The sequence below is a fragment of the Larimichthys crocea genome, chromosome I, assembly GCF_000972845.2.
Source record: "Larimichthys crocea isolate SSNF chromosome I, L_crocea_2.0, whole genome shotgun sequence".
Taxonomy (NCBI): Eukaryota; Metazoa; Chordata; class Actinopteri; family Sciaenidae; genus Larimichthys; species Larimichthys crocea.
In genome coordinates this window covers 3,346,571-3,362,416 of record NC_040011.1, presented here as the reverse complement: position 1 = coordinate 3,362,416, position 15,846 = coordinate 3,346,571, and the positions used below count along the sequence as shown (strand labels likewise).

Here is a 15,846-nt window from a genome sequence, read left to right as displayed (position 1 = left end):
TGTTCAGTTAAACAAACATTGTGAGTCACTAATTTGAGCTCTCTGCTTCAACTGAACACAGTTTGGTTATTTGAGAAATCAAAAACAGACTAGAGATCAGAAGCTTCATTGTGTATTAAATATTGAGCTGAAGCATGAGCTGCGAGGAGGGATTGTTTTTTACCCTGCAGGACTGGGCCTGTTCCTTCAGGGACTGGATGCTGCTGCCATAGGCACTAAGGTCAGACATCAAGGCCTCATGCTTCTTCAGCAGAGCCTGTGGAAACACAAAAAGATCAACACATAATACATACTTTATACTCAAATAGCAAACGGAACAAACTGATAACAACGTCCTCTAAACTCCTCCGTTCACGTACCTCAGCAGAGTCCTCATCTTTGCCGTAGTCTGGGCTTCCCACGATGGGCTCCTTCTCCCTCATCCAAGACTCAGCCTCATTGGCATCAGCAAAGTACTGCTGGGCCTGCAAAGAGTCCTCCAGATCTTGTCTCCTCTGCGATGCCTTAGCCTTCAGTGTGTCCCAGCGACCATGCAGTTCAGCCAGCTTAGCTTTCACATCCTCACCAGCAAAGTGTCCTGAGAGCACACATGAATGAATGAATTTTGAACACTGGTTAATGTTACAATCATCTTATAGAAGAAAACAAACAAGGAGAAGAATTTCAATGAATACCTTCTTCCACCATGGCCTCTCCTTTCTGGGAGACAGCCTTAATGCGAGGCTCATGACCGGTGATCTCGGCCTGCAGGGCCTGGTGCTTCTTCAGCAAGTTCTGGACACCAATCAGGTCTTTGCCTGAGAAAAAACACCAAGAGAGACTTCTTTTAGAACTTCAATCAGTCATCTGAACTATCTCATGGTGGTGTGCTTCAACTCAAACTGAAGCAGCTTCCAACTTCACTACTTATGTAAACTGTCCATTTGGAAGACTATATGTCTTCAACCAAGGGTCAACCAAGGGTTACATTATATAGTACAGTATAGTGGCCTGGCTGCTGACCACACTAACTTTTACCTCTGTTAGTGGAGGCAGCAATGGGCTCTTTCTCACGGATCCAAGTCTCCTCATCCTCAACGTCTCTGAACAGTTGCTGGAGCCTGAGAGAGTCGGACAGTTTCTGCTTGCGTGCAGCCATCGGCTCGCGCAGTGCTTCGTAACGTGACACTAAGGCCTCCTGTTTCTTGCGGATGTTGTCAGCATCAAAGTGTCCAGCCTCTTGGAACTGGCGAGCCTGGATTGTTATTCCATCGATGCGATCCTGAGAGAGTAGAATTCATACAGTTGCTATTTCGCTAGCATATGTTTGTATTAAGGTATGCTTTCATGATGTGTATCTAGCGTTGGGTACCTGGTGAGCAGCCACGTCAGCCTCCAGCAGTGCATGTTTCTTCTGCAGGTTCTGGACACTTGTTAGGTCTTTTCCATAGTCGTCTGAAGCAAGGTGGCCCTCAACCTCATACAGCCACAGCTCAATGTCCTCAACGTTCCTGTTAAACTGCTGCTGCTGGTTGGCCTCACGGAGCTTGATGCCTAAAATAAAATGGAAGTAAGTTACAATCAAAACTCAGTTCAGACTGTCCTCTTACCATCAGTAAGATTTATTCTTGGATATTTATGTTATTCTTTAAGTCAGTACTTCAGCATCTATTTTTAGATGTTACAGGTTTATATGTTCAGTACCTTTGAGCTCAGTGGCCTCCAGCAGTTTCTTCCACTGGGAGCTGACCTCCTCCATGCGGCCAGCCACCTCAGTGGAGGCATAATGCTTTCCATCCAGCAGCTCCTGGCCAGACTTCTGCAGAGCGTCAATGCGACTTTGATTTGCCGACAGCTCGGCTTCAAAAGCCTGGTGTTTCTGCACCTTGCCTTGCAGGTTGGAGGGATCTTTGTAAGCCTCATCTGTGGCCGTCTTCATCTTCTCGTTGATCCAGCTCTTGAGCTCATCTGAGTCCCTGAAGAACTGCTGCAAGTGGAAAGAGTCCTCCAAGGCAGCGCGACGAGACTGAGCACGCTCATGCAGGGCGTTGCGGCGGCTGAGCAGCTATGAATGTGCAGAAGAAGAGAATGTGTGTTATTGCTGAGCTCATACTGAGAGAAATAAAGTCCTGCTGCTTCAGCCATCAGGGCTCATATTTAAAAGGTGGTTTATACAAAGCAGATAGTGGTACTTACAGCATCTCTGCGGGTAGCCACGTCCTCTTTGGCATAGTGGTTGTTCTGGATTAGTTTGGTGGCGAACTCATCCAGGGCCTAGAGATGTACAACACCAATACATTCAAAGTGTGTCCCATTTCATTACAGCAGAAAACTAGAAACAAGTGCAAAAAATCTGGCTGTGACTGTAAAAATGAATTGTGGACACACTGTAGGAACTTACAGTGATCTTCTCTTCCTGGGCACTGAGTGACTTCTCAAAGTCCTCATGTTTCTTCAGCAGTGCCTCTACACTGTCCAGGGAGTCACCAAGGTCTTCATTAAGGAGAAAAGCCTGTACCATGAACACACAGTGTTAAAAACTGGCACTTTACATCAACTACACACACATTGAGGTAATTCTTCCCTGAAGAAACGCATCGGTCAGGTTACCTCTTGTTTGCTCATCCAGTTGTCAACTTGCTCAGTATCCCTGTAGAAGAGCTGCAGGTCCATGCACTGCTCATACTGCTGTCTGCGAACCTCCCACAGCTCCAGCAGAGACTCCTTCTCCTCAGAGAGGATGCCCAACTACACAAAGAACACAACACACCATTAAAACATGTTAAATGTTAAAACATGGTACATGGTGGTGTGCTGCCGTAGATACAGGAAAAGAATATCACACAAAAGAATAAAAGTACAGTCTGGATGCTGTTCTACCTTTTCCTTGACCTCCTCAGAGGCATAGTGTCCTGTATTGAGCAAGGCCTGGCCACCTTCATCGGTGGCTCTAAAGCTGTCTTCATGGGCATCGATCTCTCCCTGTGAAACAAAAGAGAACATGTGAAATTAATGTTTTATTCATTTTATTTTGTATTCAACTTTTTAAAAAAGGAAAAAAGGACAAAGCTAAAATGGTCACATGGTTTACCTTATGCTCCTGGTGGCGGTCGAGCAGAGCCTCAGCTCCAGCCACATCATTGGCCAGTTCGTCAGCATTGATCAGGGCTTTCATCTCTGTTACCCAGCTGGTCAGATCCCTGAAGTCTGCGGTGAAACGCTGCAGGCTAAAAGAGACGTTCACAAGAGGGCAGGAGTGAGCAGACTGTGAAGAATGAATGGCACTCTGGTGCAGCCCTGTATACTCACAGAGCTCTTCATATTCTAAATAAAAAAAACATTAGCAGCATATTTGATGTATCATATATTTGAGTCGTGGCTCAGCAGACAGTTGTGTTTAGTGTTTACTGGTAGGAGTCGTTCAGGCGGGCGTGGCGTTCAGCAGCCAGAGTGCGGATCTGTTCCCAGTTGGTGATGAGTTCATCCTTCTTCAGATGGATCTGGGAGGCATTTTGGGGATGTGTCTGCTGCAGGCGCTCAGCATCACCGCCCAATGTGTTGACCTGATTGAAAGAAAAGGAAAAATGGGAGACACATTAAGAATCAAGTTTTTTAAACGTCATGACTGTTTTGTATAAATGTTCTGTGTCTTCTTGCCTTATCTTCCAGAGCAGCCAGGTCTCTCTCCAGACCCTCATGTTTGCGGAGCAGAGCCTGCACACTGGCCAAATCACGACCAAAGTCATCAGAGGCCATCAACTGCTCCTTCTCCTTGATCCAACTGATGGTCTCATCCACATCCCTATTGTTGGAATCAAACACACAGGTTTGTATTTAACACAATTAGCATGCAGAAAGAACAAAGGCTGTCCACATGTTGCTCTGATGTTTACCTGTTGAAGCGCTGCACCTCAGCAGCCCCAAACAGCTTGCCCTGCCTCTGCTGGGCCAGGCCCTTCAGGCGCTGCCAGGCTGCATTGACCTCGTCCTGCTTGCGAACTATGAGCTCGGCCTCAGGATGAGCCTCCTGGATGAGCTTGGCTGCCAGCTGGTTCACCTCATTCACACGTTCCTCGTGGGCAGCCAAATCTGTCTGGAACTCCTCGAACTTCTTCTGCAAGAGCTCCACATGCTCCAGGTCCTGGCCCAGCTCCTCAGAAGTGGCCATGGTCTCCTACAGGTGGAAGTGTATGAACAATATTGAGGCCTGTATCAAAGTGCTTTTATATGAACACTTGCGTCAAACTTCTAAGCTTTAAAGATATAGAAAATGGATTTTTAACCATTAGATTTAATTGACAAGGTTTGAATGAGGTAATTTATAATCATAAAAATATCAAAATGTTGTTGTTGGCATCTCCTTACAGCTAACATTTGAGCAGCAGGCACCTAAGAATTCAGTCAACTTTAAGATTCTTTAAAATTCTCTGCTTCCAGTTTGACTCAAAGCAGTGAGAGATAAAAAAAATGAAAAAAAAAACCATGCAGAAGTCCGTGTAAAGTCAAAATAAATCTGTGTTCTGACTCTGTCAGACTAAAGAAGAAGGTGTTTTTAACCACCCAGCCAAATTTGAATGATCAAAAATAATGACAAAATCCTGGACTGAAAACTGGTAAAAAAAACTGTTTAAACCTCTAACTCCACATTTCAGTGAGATATCATTCAATGTCTTTTCACATGTTTTCAGAAACTATTTTCCAACATATTTATTGTGTTTTGAAAGAAAACATGGAATTGCCTTTACATAGACTTTAATCTCACAGAGACCACACAACAATTCACAACGACTTGGACCCTTTTTCATACAACTCTACAAGAGCTGACACACACCTCTTAATGAAGAGGTGTGAACCTCTTATTATTTTATATTTTTGGTTCTATTCATTTCTCTTAGTTTGGTTCAGTCTGTACATCCTGTGTTTTCAATATGTGATAGTATTATTTGTCAGAATGAAAAGTTTGTTGCTGTTGTACGCAGAGTGCAGAGGATCAAGAACTTCCTTAATCCACAATGAGGTACATTCAGACTTATGAAAACTGCAGAGAATAGCTAAGGCTTGTGAGAGGGAAAGGAAATAACACAATATCTATAGAGAGCATATAGTAGTATACTTTATATATTTGTGTGTAATTTCTGACATTTTTTTATGTGAAAAGCCAATAAAGACTACTGGCTAGATTAAATAAAACTTCATTTACAGCTCCAGCTCATTATTACTCAGGAGTTATGAAATGTCGTTGCTTAGTTACTGGTGCAGCTTGACCTCATGTTACCTGACGTAATTAGCCTAATTTTCATCCCTCACTCAGATTAATTGGCACCACTGGCCTCAGGCAAGCTTTTTCGCTTCCAACTCCAGTTACAGTGTCTTTAAAATGAGGACAGCTCTTTTTTGTTGAAGCATCTGAAGAGCAAAAACAGGAACAACATTTCTTTGCTTCTGCCAAATAAATAGAGGAAAAGTGAAAGGGCCTGAACACAGAGATATATTAAACATTTGTTCTCTCCAGTAGCAGAGGAGCCATTTAGTTTTTTTGGTAACATTCTGCTAACCTTGTCAGTGATCCAGTCCAGGGCATCTTCACACTCACGCAGGTACTGGACCAGTTTCTGGGCTTGCAGGAGACGCATGCCCTTCTCCTTGGTCCTTAGTAGCAGGAGGTCCCACAGGCGATGCAGCTCCTCAAGACGGGTCTAGTGCACATGAGGGAAAGGAACGAAGATGTTAGTGCAAAGAGGGAAGTACATTTTAATTTATGCCTGTGTCTGTATCTAAAATAGAAAATTGAGTCCTGAAGTTGGAGTTATTTTCCTAAAAAAACACTCGGAACATAAAACATTCCCAGAAGCAGCATCTTTCATGAACTGACCCACAAGAATGCAAAAATATGTCAGTCCATCACACAATGACAGGAGGAGATCGCTTGCTGTGAAGAGCTGGATCTGGAAGAATTTTCACAGCACTCAAGAGTCACACACCGCTCACACCTACTTGTATATACTCAGCCATATTGACACTTGTAACTATTGGTCTCTGTTGTGTCCGGTAAGGCGTGTAGGACTGAACCAGATGGAGCAGGTTAACGGGGAACCAAATATTCAGGAAATATGCATATGCTTAACATATGTATGTCAGAGCGATCACATCTAAAATCATCTGATGAGAATTATCACTTACTCGAATGGTTTCAGAGGCGAAGTGGCCCTCGGTGATCATGAGGTTTCCAGTGTCGTCCAGTTTGATAATGGCCCCAGCGTTAGCCTGAACTTCAGCTTCAAAGGCCTGATGTTTCTGAAGTTTACCCTGTGGTGACACCAAAAATATAAACATAACAATCATGGACATCATGTCTTCTGTAGTCAGAGCATTTGACAAGTGAAGGATCAACAAAACACTTGATGGCAGCTTCAAAATATTGATTAAAAAAGCTCATCTTGATGACATGTCAACAGTCTCATATGCTTCAACTACCGTATGCAGAGAAAGACAAAAACCAGACAGACAAACCTGTAGGTTGGAGGGGTCCTTGTAGTTCTCATCAGAGGCAATCTGCAGTTTCTCCTGGATCCACTTCTCCAATTCGTCGGCGTCACGGCGGAAGAACTGAAAGCGGTAAGAGTCCTCCAGCTTCTGCCGCCGCATAATCGACAGCTCCTTGAAGCGCCGGTAGCGGTCCAGCACCTGCTGCCGGCGCTCCTGGATGTCCTCGGCTGTCTCCAGCACTTTGCCCCCTGCAGTGTCCATTTTCTGGAAAAAAAAACACCATAATTAGGACTCATACGTAAATGCTGAACATGATTGACAGTGCTGAACTCTTTTCTATTAAACTGGTTTAAACTACACCATGGCAGATCCACTATAAGGCACAGAATTACTGATGGCTGTGTAAAGAGTCCTTACCAGTTAGCTAAACCCCTAAAATTCAACAAGTTATTCAAACTAAAAGTGACCTGAACAAGTTGGAAGATGGAAAGGAGAAAGGATGTTCTAAATCACAAAGAAGGGGTTTATTGCTTCATTGACACTTCCATCTTCCCTGATAAGACCACCAATGTCTCTTCAAATTAACTTACAAATATTTTCAAAGAGTACAAAGGAGAGAAAGGGTTTTTTTGTGTCTCCAAGAACTTTTCTTTTAACAGAAACTTGGCTGGGAAGAAGTCAGGAACAAGACTGTTTTCCTAAACAACCCCCCCTCCCATCCTGCCTCAAGCTGAGCAACCGAGGGGCCAACAGCTGAAATAGTAAAATGCCAAAGAGGGGTGGTGGCGGAAATTCCACATGCATGTGAATAGTAGCCAGGCTTCAGTACACAATGGGAACGCTGCAGTCAGCTTCTCTGTTCTCACTGTGCCTCCGGCCCCATGGCCTCATGGACAGTGTAGCCTCAAACTGTGGGTCATTCTATCTGCCACACAGACTGAAGAGCTCAGAGGAAAACCATTCAAACAAGCAAAATAAAAGGCAATTATCAGTGGAACTAATGACCAGAATCAGACTGCAACTTTCACCCTGTGGTTGTCTGGCGTCTTTCACCAGCAAGTGCTTTCAGATTTCAGCCATCATACAGACACAAAGAGGAAGAGAGAGAAATATTGATCCGTCCAACTAAACCAAGGTCAGCCAAACCCTGAGCACAACAGCTGACTCCCTAGATGGGGTGAGGTGGGGGTGCTTAGTGGTGTGTGTGTGGAGTGTGCCAGGACTAAATGTAGATGAACGCTGGTTTTTGCTGACGTTGCAGACAGTGAAACAAAAAACGATGGAGAGATATGAGACAGTCTCCTGGTCCATGTCTACACTCAATAGGAGGATTAGTGGAGTCAGCAGTGCAGGGCTTTTAAAACCAGAGCCAGAGGACAGAGATGCTTCAGTCCCCAGAGGCACCATTAGTTTTCCAGACAAGCCAGTATCCCAGTGTGTCCACACACACACACACACACAATACAGAATCACTGAATATACTATAAAGCCGATTGGTGGCATCAACCACAGCCTGAAAAAAGTGACTGTCCAGAATGTTACTCAGGACCCCTCCCCCATCTGCTAACCTGCCCCAGTTCACAGAGAGCTTAAATCATCTCGGGGGATTCAACTAGCCCCAGCCTCATTCTGCACAGTGGTGTCAGCAAAAGGGGACAGACAAATGTGACTGACACTTCATCTAACTTTAACATCACAGGGCTGCACATACTCACCTACTCATCCCAGACAACCCCCTCTGTAACACTTTGCACTGGTGACACAATCAGATAAGACGCAGCACTCTGGAAAAGGGGACTGACCTTTGCTAAGCCAAATGGCAATGATATCCTGACAGTATGTATCAGTGTACCTCCAACCTGCTTCGAAGCAGTCCATTACCCAGATGAACAACTTTTAAAAGGACACCATGGATAGGTTGCAGTCTGCAGAAAATGTATACAATTTATCTGTTTGCAACATATTTTTTTTAGACAACATGATAACTGCAGCATCCCTCTACAATTTGTATCCATATTACTGATTAACTTTGGTTCCTAATACACATTAATTGGAATTACTGAAATGTCCTCCCTGTTTAGTCATCTGCATGGTACAGTGGTTGACAGTGAACATGCCATCTGAACAGTTTGAAAACTGGAATGACACAGCAAAACTTTACAATCCTACCAACTCAATGTGAAGATGAGCAAGCTTTAAAGAGGACTAGTTACCTCAAAAAATATTAGGTTCAATGTACAGTCTGGTGGTCAGATTGGGATTTAATGATTCGAACACCTCTGAAGAAGTCGACAAACTTAGAGCGGGGTTGCGTTCAGCTCTCTGACGCCCATAAACACAGCCCTGCAACTGCTGATAGCACTTCCTCCCGTCATGTATCAGTAGATAACAGCTTTCCCTCTTCTCACCTCACTGCCTCTGATGGGGTTTGCCCACTTCAGCAACACCTCCCCCCTCCCACACACACTGATATGAACCAGCAGTAATGTCGTCATATGACCCATACCCCCTTTCAGCCAGTTCTCACAGGCATATTTACATGTGATGCTGGGTGGGAACTCTGAAGTGCATGTGACTCTCAAAGCCATCAGCCTTCCAAAGTTCAATTACCCACTTTTACAAGCACTGAAACAGCAAATGCCAAATCATTTTTACTAGCTTTCTCGAAGCGGAAAAAGTGGCTGCGTCAGTGTGGAGGGATGGTAATGCTCCCTGAGCTATAGGGCTGAAACAATTCCTGGAGGGAGTCAGGAATAAAGAATGTTCTCCCTCAGAGCCAGCACTGCAGTCTGAAGAACTGTATTTTCCTATCTGCTAGCTTAGCTACTGCACACAACAGCTGCCACAGGGATCACATCAACCAGTTTAAAAATGCACCTACTGATGACAAGGCATGTGTCAGTGGACATGCAATTTATAAAAAGGCATTTACTAGATGTTATTGTAAATAATAGAAAATCCAATTAACTGTCAGAATAATCTGTATCAATAATGAAGACAGTGAACAGCTTGGACATCCATCTTTAAGAATTTCTCTACAAATTCTCAAACAGCCACTGCACAGACATTATTTTTAGAAGCACTCCAGATCACATGCTGCCATTAAGTGCTGAGAGAAATCGTGCTCTGCCGTGTTTGTAGGTGGTTGAATGGAAGGCAATGGTTATCGATTCATCCCATTAAAAAGACTGCACACACGCTACAGGAATTACCTCATGTCAGTGCATCCTTCCTGGCAGTAGGGCTGCCACAAACGATTATTTTGATAGTCGACTAATCACTGATTATTTTTTCGATAAGTTGACTTATCGGATCATACGTAAATTGACTGTAAAACATACAGCTTATCACACCAGCATGCATCTGATCAGATCATTAGCTTTCAGCTTGAAGTGTTTAAGGTATGTGCTAACTGAAAATAAAAACAATTAAGATGATAGCTCATTAACCCTTTAATGAGATATAAAGCTTGTATCAACAGACAATTCTTCAACAGAGCAGCATAAAGTACAAACAGCTGAGTAAAATAAGACAAGGCACTGGCCTAAACAATACAAAAATAAATACTTCAGGTTTTAGGTGTCTGTCATGACTCTGGCATCAAACATAGCTACATTTAAATAAAATGAGGTAGGCACCTGAATGAATTATTCACAAAAATAAAAATTTGGCCTCACTCAAGTATAAGAAAAGTGGATTTTGTGCTCAGTCACAACTGTATTTTGCTACACTCTGACACTACTTAATCCCAATCTGGACAAGGTTCATGGCCAGGAAAGTTAGCATTTCTACATGGCTTGGAGAAAGGCTTGCTCTCTTTTGAGAGCAGATGTTCCCTGCTGCAGAGAAAATCCGCTCTGATGGGGTGGAGGTTGCAGGGATGCAAAGAAAAGCTGAAAAGAAGATTTAGCTGGTCAGGACATTGGCTTGGCGTGATGTGCACCTTGTCGGCTTGGTCACAAAGCTGCCCAGAAAAGAAGACCGGACTTTTTTAGCACTGAAACGTAACGATGAGTAAGTAGCAAGAAAGCTCACTGTTTACCCTAATATTGGCAGCTAACTAGCCGATTTGCTTACTGAGACGACAGACCCTCTTCAGAATCATCCACAATGACATGCTTTCTCATCTGAAGAGATGCTCATGCATAGCCGTTGTGCTTCCATGATAAGCAAGTTCAGCTTTGCAAAATGCTGCACTGCACGCTTTTCTCACTACTTTTATTAAAATGCTCCCACACTTTGAAGCTTCGTTGCCGGGTAGCCATGATACTGTTATTGTATAGTGGTATGGTACAGTAAAGTCAGGCCTGATGCCGATTACCACTACTGCACATGTGCGTAGGTGTGTGTGTGTGTGTGTGTGTGTGTGTGTGTGTGTGTGTGTTCATGGTTTTTATGTTTGCGAAGCTGCTCTGAATTTAAAAAGAGCTCACTATAAGTCTGACGGGGTCAGACGAGGTCCATCTGACACACCTAGCTGTTCATGAAGTCAAAAGCCAGTACGGAGGGTGCATATCGATATTGATAAAACTTCAGTCTGAATGCATTCACTTAATGAACAGAAGAAGCTTGTTAACTTAGTACAGAAAGTGTAAAGCAGTCTTGGGCGTAGTCGTTTCCATGAAGTAGGGCTACACCCTGACATCAGAGAATACAGCATCTTTCCAGCAGATTAATAAATTGCATAGACATTCCCCAAATCCTATGTCATCATCATCACAGGTCCACAGAGGAGTGATTTAATTCACTTCATTTTATTTATATAGCCCCAACAGAAGGCATTTCAGGACACCTTTTATATAGAGCAGGTCTAAACTGTAAAAGGACAGTGTGAAGGGGAAAACGCTCTTAACAGGCAGACACTTTGAGCAGAAGCAGGCTCTGGGTGGATCTCGATGGGTTTAGTTTAGAGAGTGAGGGGGAGGACAGAGAGACAGAACACAATGTATGAAGTCATTCACTTAGCAACTCAGTTACTATGGTGAACCATCTGTTATGAATAGGGGTCACTCTGACAGCATACAGGGAGGATGGAAGCTAAAGGAATTTGCAGGAAATGGAAGAGTCTCATGAGATTAGGCAATCCTATTTCCATACTGAGAAACAGAGGAGGAAGAGAACTGCAACACCCCGTCTTTTTCTGGCTGACATTCCCTTTACAGCACGTACAACCAGTCTATATGACTTGTGAAATATATAGTGTACAGCTTCACAATAACTGCCGATAGATAAAACAGGAAATTGACACAACTGTAGGCAGCAAAAATCATTTAGCAAATTTGGAACCTTAACCAACTCTGAGTGTTAGAGAAGAATCCACAGTAAAGGCCAAACACAACTTATCAATATTTGCTGAGTCTTGGCCCGCCAAGATCAACAGAAGCTCCTGTCCGGTCAGTTTTAGTAGCCTCTGACTACTACAATTAACAAGCAGGCTTCAGGGAGTATGCAAACTAATCTCAGAACAGCGTCAGAGTTTAGAGAGCACAATGAAGGTTCACAAATATCTTTTTGTTTAAAAAAAAAAAAAAAAGATAAGATCGCACTTAATTTTCATGCAAAGAACATCACCAACAAAAGACATGCAGTAAACATAAACTAATGTCTCTAATGTTCTTCACAGAGTCTATAATAGAGTTATACAGCAGTGAGGCACAGTCCTAGCTCAGTCTGAAATAAGGCCAACAGACACAGAGACAGACAAACGCATGCACAGTTCACATCAGCCACCGCTTACCCAATCCTCACAACATTCAAATGAAACCAACGAGACATTTTCATCCTGACTGATCTCAGTCAATCATTTAACAGGATGAAAACAAAACAAAGGCATACACACATGAAATTGTTCTAGTCTTTGCTCCTCAGTTTTTCTTGTGTCCTGGATGATCAGAAGGCTACATCTGTGGCCAAGTCATAGTCACCAGCAGCAGCAGCAGCAGCATATGCACCGCCTGTAGTGCACTCCTTATCGGTCTGATGGTGGTTGAAGAAGCAAAGTCTCATCCACCACGCAGCACAGACAGACGCATTGCACCTGCAGTGACTATGCTGTACAAAAGAGCAAGCCAAGATGTAGCCCAGCCCATGCGTCTCTCTGCTGTGAACCTCCTACCCCTCCCTGCATCTCTCTCTCTCTCTCCCCCCTTTCTTTACTCAGCAAAACAACATCGCCACTGCCCTGTACTTCTCTGGAAGCTTCTGTCAGACACAAAACAAAAGGCACACAGGCACACAAAAACACACAAAGCACACAGTGAGACAAACAAACATGGATGTTACCTTCAGTTTGGGTTTAGTAAAGGTCGACATGTTGCGTATCTGTGTAGGCTAGTCTGCATGGGGCATAACATTGATCACACAGTCAGTTAGGAAGCAATCAGCAGTGAGTAGTCAGAATCAGGAGATGCTTCCAGGAAGCATTATATTGGCATGTATCAGGATAATGTTTCAGAAGAATCTTAGATGAGTACATACAGCAATCCAATCCTCAATCCACTCAAGTCACATCATCTACCGGGAAGTGTTAGCTCGTTAGGAGGAAAGCGAAAGCTTACATCACTGCTGTGTGTTTATGTATGGAATTATGTCAAGATGAATAATGAGAGCCTTGCAAGTGCTGTTGTTTGTTATTGCACAAATAGGCTGACGAGCTGATGCAGTCTCATTCATTTTAATAAGGAAAACACTTATTTAAATTGTCTTTGTGTTTTTTTATATCTAGATCGGCCATGTCGCCTTTGAAAGTAGTTCATGCCAGCAGTAGAATGACAATGAGTTAGCGGTCTGTCCTGTATCTGCAGGCCCAACACCAAACCTGACAGCCCTGGAGACACGGAGGCCTACTTTCTATTTGGGCCATGGTCACACTTGAGTTACGATGAAAAAAATACAATCTGTAGGCGTTCAGGCTGTGCAGATTGAGATTCTGTTTTAATTCACTGTAGTGAATTAGTGCTGATCTCACAGATCATCATCATCTGGGAGTTTGCTGTCAAACAGTGACATGCATTGTGTACATTTTTTCTAATCAAATAATAATTACTATTGTCATCAGATTATTCTCATGCTATCAATTTTAAGCCTATACTTGCTGATCAGGGTTCTCACCAGGATTTTATTTTAGAGTAATGGGGTAAGGCGAGGGAGCGTAGCCACCGAGCGGGGGGATGGTGCGGATGATGCGAAAATTTTGAAAAATTGTGCCCAAAATGGGCCATATTTGAGGTACCTGGAGGGAATAAATTGCATTTTTTATGTTGTATATACCTAAATATACCTAAATTGTTACATCTTTGGATCTTGGCAGTGTGTTACCTGCAAAGGGTGTTGTCAAAAGATATGTAAACTCAGACACAAACAATAGAGATAATACACGTTTTATTCTATTAAGAAATTAAGAAATGCGTGAGCATCATGTCCTTCATCTGCTCCAACCTCTCTTGTGTCTGTCTCCTTATAGAAATATAATGATGGATGGCATGCAGGCAGATTACTAGTGTGTTAATGTCAGCCACAGTGGGATCCAGTAGCCTAAATTAGCACTAAAAATCATCCGATAGGGCCTACGTCCTGTCATTGCTAAACCTGCCTACAAGGTAGACGTTTCCATTCATCAAAGTGTTGGTTAAGTTTTCAAGCGTGATGGAAAGCATGTATAACTGGTGCACTTACATTTCTGACCATGAAGAAAGAACGAATGTCTCTTTTTTTGCGAGGGGGTCCGTCATTCATTGTTATAATTATGACATTCACCGAAGTCCAGCTCAAAGTCCAGCTCAAAAGAAAGCTATCACTGGGAATCGAGCGGGAGTTCAGTTGTCGTTTTTTTCCCTCTCTCTCTCTCGGGGAACTGATTTCCAGGCATCTGTCTCCTAGCAACCTAAAATCAACAGCGCAGAGTACGCATGTGTAGGTTCATCAAACGTCGGCTACACCATTGTAGGAAGACAGCACCAAGCAAACATCAGCTGATTTTGACACCTTGAAAACTGCTGAAGTGCGCAGGAAAAAAAAAAACTTTTGACGATGGTGACGAAAACTGAAAACAGCCGTTACGCTATATTAAAAATAACGTAACGGGGGGAAATTGCCGTTGCGGTCTGAAATTTTAGCGTAGCGGGCCGCAACCATATAAAGCGCTGGCGAGAATTCTGCTGATCTTAGAAAGGGTGCATTAATGAATGTCCTGTTGCTGCCACTTTACACTTGGCTAACAGGAGAGCATCCTACAGTTCAAAGTCTTCTAAGGCAGTCCAACCATCAGAAGACTCACCAGGTCAGGTGATGGAGGGATGGATGCATCCATACTCATATTGACTTTCTACCAGCTCTAAAAGCATCTGCTAAGACTGTGACTGACAAAACATGTGACATTAATATTTGAAGTGCCAGTGGCAACATTTACATGCACGCACGCACGCACGCACGCACACACACAGTCAAGTTGAATTCAACAAGACGTTTCTGTAACACACCTTTTTCCCCTATACGAAATTGAATGCCCACCATACCAGTAACTGCCCCCAAGCTTATTAAAGAACTATGACACATTTCTGGCCAATAACATTTAACACATTCAGATCAATGGAAGCTTAGCTTGTGATCTCAGCAGTTAATTGTACTCTCATTTCATTTCCAGGCTATGTGACCATGTGAAAGGCTGTGTGCTGCAGACTGCTGTTTGAATTCCTCTGTGGAGTGCAGGGACAGCGGAGGGACAGCTGGTATGTAAAGAACTTGACACCACCCTGACAAAGCCAGTCAGTGGCTGGGACAGTTCATTTGGACGTATGAGATAGCGCCATAACGTTCCAACAACATTCTAACAACGTTCTATCCAGCTGTTTTTTTATTATTTTTTTTATTTAATTTTTTTTTTTTATACTGTCCACAACTGTATTTATGCAAACTATACATTATCTTTATGGAAACTCATTATCACGCTCTGCTAGAAATACTAAGATACCTTCATAGAATTGGTCCACTCCTTAGTCAAACATTATGAATGTGAAAAGACGTGTAAATTATTAACTGCGTCACTGTCCATGTTTCAGTAAAAGCCGGGTAATAAGAGGAGTGCCGCCGGTGGCCATAACATTATATCCAAAGGTATTCAATGCACTGGGCGGCTCCCTGTCAGCCATGGCGACCAGCTAATGTAGCCACCTACATAACCTTGTCAGTCTTAATTCAGTCCTGTTTAAGTACGTCCATTTAAAACACACAGGGTCCAAACTGTGAGCGAATATCGCTGAATGAGGTTTGTTTAACCGTCACCGCACATTTACGTTGTAAACTGGCTGATAAGCGAGCAGATAACAGCTGAAGTCCTCCCTCCTAACGCTAACTTACACTTTAACTAACGAGTAATATGACAAC

At 43.2% G+C, this 15,846-nt stretch overlaps 1 protein-coding gene across 9 annotated transcripts in view; it reads right to left on the bottom strand.

Annotated features, from left to right (window-relative positions):
- Positions 1–15,846, bottom strand: part of sptan1 (spectrin alpha, non-erythrocytic 1) — a 34,670-nt gene that overhangs the window by 18,282 nt on the left and 542 nt on the right. For 8 of the 9 annotated variants that reach the window (XM_019272178.2, XM_027286553.1, XM_027286549.1 and 5 more), the window contains 17 exons: positions 6,490–6,729; positions 6,160–6,285; positions 5,535–5,675; positions 3,873–4,153; positions 3,637–3,781; positions 3,388–3,542; positions 3,071–3,206; positions 2,860–2,961; positions 2,590–2,727; positions 2,381–2,491; positions 2,176–2,253; positions 1,684–2,044; positions 1,352–1,533; positions 1,018–1,261; positions 675–797; positions 360–577; positions 164–256 (listed from right to left, as the gene is read on the bottom strand). In XM_019272178.2, coding sequence (XP_019127723.1) covers positions 164–256; positions 360–577; positions 675–797; positions 1,018–1,261; positions 1,352–1,533; positions 1,684–2,044; positions 2,176–2,253; positions 2,381–2,491; positions 2,590–2,727; positions 2,860–2,961; positions 3,071–3,206; positions 3,388–3,542; positions 3,637–3,781; positions 3,873–4,153; positions 5,535–5,675; positions 6,160–6,285; positions 6,490–6,726 — 2,871 coding nt within the window. In that variant the 5' untranslated portion in view covers positions 6,727–6,729. Of the gene's footprint in view, positions 1–163; positions 257–359; positions 578–674; positions 798–1,017; positions 1,262–1,351; positions 1,534–1,683; positions 2,045–2,175; positions 2,254–2,380; positions 2,492–2,589; positions 2,728–2,859; positions 2,962–3,070; positions 3,207–3,387; positions 3,543–3,636; positions 3,782–3,872; positions 4,154–5,534; positions 5,676–6,159; positions 6,286–6,489; positions 6,730–12,304; positions 12,523–15,846 lie in introns of those variants that run through there. The other variant, XM_019272179.2, reaches the window with a different exon arrangement.